Below are 6,500 nucleotides of genomic sequence, written 5' to 3'. Positions count from 1 at the left end.
ATTTTGAGACAGGGTCTCCCTGTAGCCCCAGCTGTCCTGGAACTCACTATGTAGACCAGGCTGGCCTTGAACTCTCAGAGATCTGCCTCCCAAGTGCTGGGATTAAAGGCGTGTGCCACCACACCTGGCCCAATATACTTACTGGGGTCAGTTTGGTGAATTCCCAGGACTTGCTCGCCATCCAGTCTTGCCAAATTGGTGAGCTTCAGGCCAAGTAAGAGACTTTCCCTCAAAACTAAGGTGGAGAACAATCAAGAAAGACACTTGATGTTGACCCTTGCCCCCCACCCCAAATAAGTTAGGAAAAGGCAAGAGTATTAAGAGTGTTCTCTTTATTTCTCTTTGGTTTCTTAACACAAAAGACATGCGTTCTATAAATAAAAGGTTTTCTGTGGAACAATAAATTGTGGGTGAAGTGGGACAGAATTTCTATTTCCATTTTTGAGGTCAGGCAAGAGGCTGGTCTTCAGCTCTTCTCTGGCTGTGTTCTCAGGTGAAACCCAGAGAAGACTGTGTGTCATCCAAGACTGTGAAACGCACAAGGGCAGTGGACACCATAGTCTTCTGGTAAGGTGGGTCAAACCCTATGGCCACCACGTGTGTCTGACCTACTTCGTAACATTCTTTCCACAACATCCATGGGTGCTGCCTGTATTTTCATGATCCTCCTGGAAACACTCCAACCCCAAAGATCCAGACCAGCCACTTGCCCTCAGACTGGGTGAGTGTGAAAATGTTTGTGTTTGTGTTTTGCTCTATTGTGCTCAGAGTCTGGATCAAAATACTGTCCTTATATGCATGGTATAAGTTCTACAACAGGAGGTGGGAGTGGACTCAGGAAGGTTACTACTCAGCAGCAGACCAGGGAAATGAAGTATCAGTCCCAAGGATGAAGTCTAGTTAGCATTCTAAGGACTCACTCAGCAAGGCCCACTTAGGAGGCCACTGCCTGATTCTCAACACCTTCACAGTCCATGCTGGGCAGTGTTGCTGTACATTCATAAAACAAAGGGACTCCTAGTAAGATGGGTACTGATACACTCCTCCAAACAGGAAATGAAGAACCCCCCCAGCCCCCACTTCCTCCTTAGTCTACCTCTGCAGGCAACTGGAGGGGAAGTGAGAAGTGCTATACTGAGCTCACAAGGAGCCTAGTTAAACTCTATCCATTATTAGATTGTTCAGTCTTTTAAAATAAAAACATCATTTTCAAGTGCTTAGAGCAGAGGCCCAGCTCCTAAGATGCAGGGAACAAAGGTCCATCCCTCTGAATCTATGGCAATTGCACACACTGGTAAACCTGACAGTCTGGAGTGGGGGAAAGCCCCCAGGCTTCACATTGTGCCTCTCTGAATAGGCTTCCAGGCCACTCCAGGCAGGCAACAAAGGACAAGAAACCAACCAGGTGGAGAGTGGGACCCTAAAGGACTTAGACCCTTTTAGTCTTTAATGGAAGAATTTTAGAAAACCAGATTTTGGCAGCAGCAGTTGAAGGTCAGTTCCACTGCCCAGTGCACTGGTAATAGAAAATGTCCTCCTTTTTGGGACCATCTGTGCTACATTAAGGTCCCATCCAGAGAGGATGAAGGAGCATGGAGTCTCTTCAGGAGGTCATGTGCCAAGATTAGAGGAAGAAATATAAAAATCTCTTCTTTGCAGCAGCAAGACTTTTAAAATTTTATTTTTTAGTCTTTAGTTATATCATAAAGCCAGCGTTGCTTGAATGTGAAAGTCCACCTTGCTGGTCAGTCTGCCAAGGGCTGGAGGGAAGCCCGACCCCTGGGATTGGCAAGTGGATGGAGCAGCAATGGAATGGCAGGGCAGACAAGGTCACCTGGCCAGGCTAGGCCACGGCTGGTAGGAGTAAACCCCTGGTTAGGTCCTAGGGACACAAACAGTCAATGTGCCCCAGAGGTGTCACGATGAGGAAAATTATCCAAGAATGGTTGATGGACAAGTATGACTCTGGCCAGACATGCTGTTTCCTGATGGTCAAAAAGGGAAGGAATGTGTGTGGGAGTGGGGAAGCTGAGTGAGCGCCATGTGGCAGAGGGAGGCCAACACAGGGTTGTCTGGCGCCTCCAGCCACAGTGAGCAGCTCCCTCAGAGGGCAGTGGCAGTAACTCCGCCGACTCACTAAGCCTATGATTAAAAACATCCTCTGATGGTGGGTCAGAAGACTTAACCCCGTGAGCACCTTGCTATAGGACTAGCTGGGAATGCCCTGATTTCAGACACACTGGGGCTCAGGGGGAACCCCAACTGCTTTATGAGGCCTCAGGACCCCGGGATCTGAATGTGGGAGCGGATACCAGTATTTCCATGCTTGATGGTTTTCCACTCAAATGTGTATTTGCTTTTAGTGTCTTTTACATTTTCTTTCTGTAAAAAAAATGTTCATGGTTTAAAAAAGTATTTTTCCTTCCAGTTTCTTTCGAGCCTTTTCTTGTTTCAGTTTCATTCAAGTGTTTTTGTTTCCCTCTGATTCTCCGGGACAAGATGAAAAAGACCTCATTGAATTCCCACGAATCAGTCAGGGGAAGACTTCTGCCTTCCCTGCTTGCTTGTGTCCTACGATGGAAGAAGGAACAGCTCCCGCAGCCAGCATGTTGCTGTAGCCGCACCATCACAGGCAGCAAGGCCACCTGGGGTGCCCTTTCTCTCCCAGCTTTATCCCAGTTTCCAACAGGCTTGGACACTGCAGCTTCCTATGGCAGACTGGCACAACATGGCTAGAGAATAAGCAGGCAAGGAGCATCAGATGGAAGGCCTGCACATGGACGCTCACAGCACTGGGGCAAGTGGGAGCTGGGCCAGGGTTGCAGCAGGTGCGTGCTGGGCTTGGATGGTACCTGTGAACACGTGGGCCAGCAAAGCACTTCCGAGTTACTGGCTATGGGACCCAGAGGGGCTTCTGTCCCAAAATGTCCACCTTGATGACCTAAGGTCACAAAGGCAGTGCAGTGAGGGAGGACTTAAGCACCTGAAAAAAACTGTACCTCTGGCAAGCTCACATTTCACTCCATTTCTGGTCCACCACTGCCTCTCTTGAGAGGGCTTGCCCCTGGAAGAAAGCTCCTATGTTTGTACCAGATCCCTATCCCACCACATTCCATCTTCTTAGATGGTGAGAAGAGGGATGCAGCCCACACCAACCCCTCCCTCATGGCATGCCATGGGGGCCATAAATGTCCAGCGGTCCATCTCTGGGTCATACATCTCCACTGAGCTTAGGTTTGACTGTCCGTCATAGCCCCCTACTGCATAGAGGCGCCCACAGCTGGCCACAAGGGAGACTCGACTCCGGCGGGTGTGCATGGGCACTATTAGGCACCACTGGTCTGCCACAGAGCTGTACATCTCAGCAATGCTGAGGAAGCCAGAGCCGTCATAGCCCCCACAAACAAACATCTTGCTTCCCAGGGAGGCAGCACCATGTCGGCAGCGCTTGTTGAGCATGCTGGCTGCTGGGTGCCAGGTGGCCGTGTGGTGGTTGTAGTGCTCCACCTGCAGCAGGAGAGAGGCACAGGTACAGGATGGTCAGAGTCCAGGTCTGGTTCATGGGGTGACCTTGCAGGGCACAGAGGCCCCACATGGTATCAGATGGGAGAGATGTGGGAATGAGGAGCTCAGTGTACTTTAGCTCTGATGCCATTGCTCAGCTCTATACCTATTCTTTTTCTTCTTCTTCTTCTTCTTCTTTTTTTTTTTGAGACAGGGTCTCCCTGTAACCCCAGCTGGCTTGGAGCTCACTATGTAGACCAGGTTGGCCTTGAACTCACAGAGGCCTGCCTCTGCCTCCCAAGTGCTGGGACTAAAGGCGTGCGACACCATGCCCAGCTGTATACCTATTCTTATACCTAAGCTGACCCTTTCTGGGTACAACTTTCAAGGAAACAAAGAAAGGATTTGCCAAAGACGTGCTCTAGGTAATGGCGGAGCTGGAATGAGAGTGAGGTCTCTTGTGACTGTCTGGAGCACTTTCTACCTCAGTACTGACTCTGGAACTACTACTACAGGGCTGTTGAGCCTTTTAAAAAAATAAATGCTGTTTCTGTCAAAGTGTCTAGAACAACAACTGCTTGCAAATGCACTTCTGGTATGTGATTCATGTGGGTTCAAGGGACTATACTCTATGCCTCGTGTACACTGGCTCTTGTCCAGAAGTTAAGAATTTCAAAGGATGCAGGACATGGCCTAGAAATGATGTTTTTTCCAGCAATGGCAAGAGCTGAAATTTGTTTCTTGTTTGGTTTTTATGGTGCTGGGTACTGAACCATGGGCCTTGTGCATGCTAGGCAAGCACTATACCCCTGAGCTGCATTCCTAATCCTGGGCTGAAACTCATTATGAAGACCAGGCTAGTCGTGAAGTCACAGAGTCCTGCTTCCTCTGCTAGGATTAAAGGCCTGTGCCATCATGCCCAGCCAGGGCTAAATTCAAGGATAGAAGTAGCTACCATTAGCTAGGAAGAGTGCAGACTCACACTGTTGAAGATCTGCAATCCATCGTGGCCGCCTGACACATATATCCTGCCCTCGAAGATTGTAACCCCAGCAGCACTGCGGTTTGAGCTCATTGGAGTCACCACTGTCCACCTTCAGAAGAGAGTGAAAACACGAGGGGGCATGAGATTCAGTGTTTCTGACCTCCCAAGACAGCTTATCAAAGTTCAGGTGAGCTTTCCTATGTCCTCTTGCATCCTGACAACCTCTCTATATCACCTCTAATCACCTCTCCCGCCACCTCTGCTGATAAAAATGAGGCTGTTGCCTCTCGCCCAAGCTGACAGCCTGGCTCTGGGCATGCAAAATCAGCATGTCTCAAACAAGGGCACTCCTACACATCTGCACCTGCTCTGCCGTCCTTGGTCTTGTTAACCGGACTTCCAGCTACCTAGTTACTAATAAGCCTTAGTGTTTGATTTCTTCCTCCCTATCCTCGACAATCTTGTGGTCCACAATTACTGGTTATTTGCTTCCCAGTCCTTACTTGTCCCATTTCTAATACCAGCTGTGGCCTCTCACATGGACCACTGCAATGGCCTTCACACAGGTAGCCTGGCTTTCAGACCATTCTTACTACAACCCCACAGAGCCAAGGAAATCAATGTACTCTTCCAGGGGCTCTGCCATGTCCCTGCAGTGGCTCCTCACTGCCTTCTCAAAGGCAGCACTCAAGTACCTCAGTGTGACTTTTTGTTTATTTAGTTTCTCTTGGTTTTTGTTTTTGAGAAAGAGTCTCACTATGTAGTACTGGCAAGTCTGGAACATGCTATGTAGACCAAGTTGGCCTCAAACTCATTGAAATCACCTCTGTCTCCCATGCTGGGAGTAAAGATGTGTGCCACCACACCTGGCTGTTTGTTTTTTGAGACAAGGTCACACTCTGTAGGTTGACCTTGAACTTGAAGTAATCCTCCTGCCTTAGCTCCCAAGTGCAGAGATTACTAATGAGCTACTGTGCCTACTAACCGGGTGTGTTTCTTTACCATGTGGTTCTCAACCATCTTCTAGCATCATACCCATCCACTCCATCTCTCTTCCAGATTACACGCTACAGTTCACTGGATAGATCCTAATTGCTGACCTCAATTACAGTGAACACTTTATTTGCGCCTCTGCCTGTGGTCTCCTTGTCTAGATAAGCATATTCCATTGTCGATCCTTTGTAAAAGTGTGTGTGTGTACACATGAGTGCACGCCTATGCATGTGTGCACATGCATATAGAAGCCAGAGGACAATCTTGGGTGTCAGCATCAGGACCACTGTTTACCTCCTATTTTGAGACAGGGTCTCTCATTGGCCTGGGGTTCATCATTAAGCTAGACTGACTGGGGAGTACACCCCAGGGAGCCTCCTGACTCTGCCTCAAGTGCACACTGCCAACATGCCTGGCATTTTTGCGTGTGTTCTGAGGATTCAACTCAGGTCCTCATGCTTGCAAGGCAAGCAGTTTACTGACTGAGCTATCTTCCAAGCATCACTGTCTATCCTTGATGAATCTAAGAAGACACCTTTCCCCCTGCCCCAGGGAGATGAGAAGTGCTTCCCACTCTGTGCTGAGAGCTCCAGGCACAGGCCTCTGCAAGATGCTCACAATGTACCCATGGCCCTGCCACACCGGGTACTAGGTAGAACCAGCATCCTGCCTGATACATAGGTGGTTAAGTAACACAATACTGGCCTAAAAACATCCTGATGAGTTCATTCAGCCCACTGCTCACATTCTATTACATAAGATTAGAGAATTTAAACAGAAGAATGAAGAATTCAGCCTAATGCTGTCAGTGTTTTCTGGTGTTCCACGGGAGCATCCCACAAGATTGTAATAGATGTTACATAAAATGCAAGTTTAAACAAGATTCCTTACCACTGAATTTTCTAGAAATTTTGCAATGTCTGTATGTATTACAGAAAGACAAGGACTCTGGTGGAACAGACACCATTTCCCAAGCTTATTTGATCACACATTTTCTTCTTTCTTCTAAATCAGACCT

At 48.3% G+C, this 6,500-nt stretch overlaps 1 protein-coding gene across 2 annotated transcripts in view; it reads right to left on the bottom strand.

Annotated features, from left to right (window-relative positions):
* Positions 1-315: 315 nt before the first annotated feature.
* Positions 316-6,500, bottom strand: part of Klhl18 (kelch like family member 18) — an 84,362-nt gene continuing 78,177 nt past the window's right edge. For both annotated transcript variants that reach the window (XM_008830616.2, XM_008830619.2), the window contains exons 9-10: positions 4,487-4,598; positions 316-3,507 (exon numbers count right to left, since the gene is read on the bottom strand). In XM_008830616.2, the coding sequence (XP_008828838.1) occupies positions 3,121-3,507; positions 4,487-4,598 (499 nt within the window). In that variant the 3' untranslated portion in view covers positions 316-3,120. The remainder of the gene's footprint in view (positions 3,508-4,486; positions 4,599-6,500) is intronic.

The sequence above is a fragment of the Nannospalax galili genome, unplaced genomic scaffold, assembly GCF_000622305.1.
Source record: "Nannospalax galili isolate Female #2095 unplaced genomic scaffold, S.galili_v1.0 scaffold1050, whole genome shotgun sequence".
NCBI lineage: Eukaryota > Metazoa > Chordata > Mammalia > Rodentia > Spalacidae > Nannospalax > Nannospalax galili.
The sequence above is the reverse complement of the archived record's forward strand: the minus strand, read 5'-3'. Positions and strand labels throughout refer to the sequence as shown.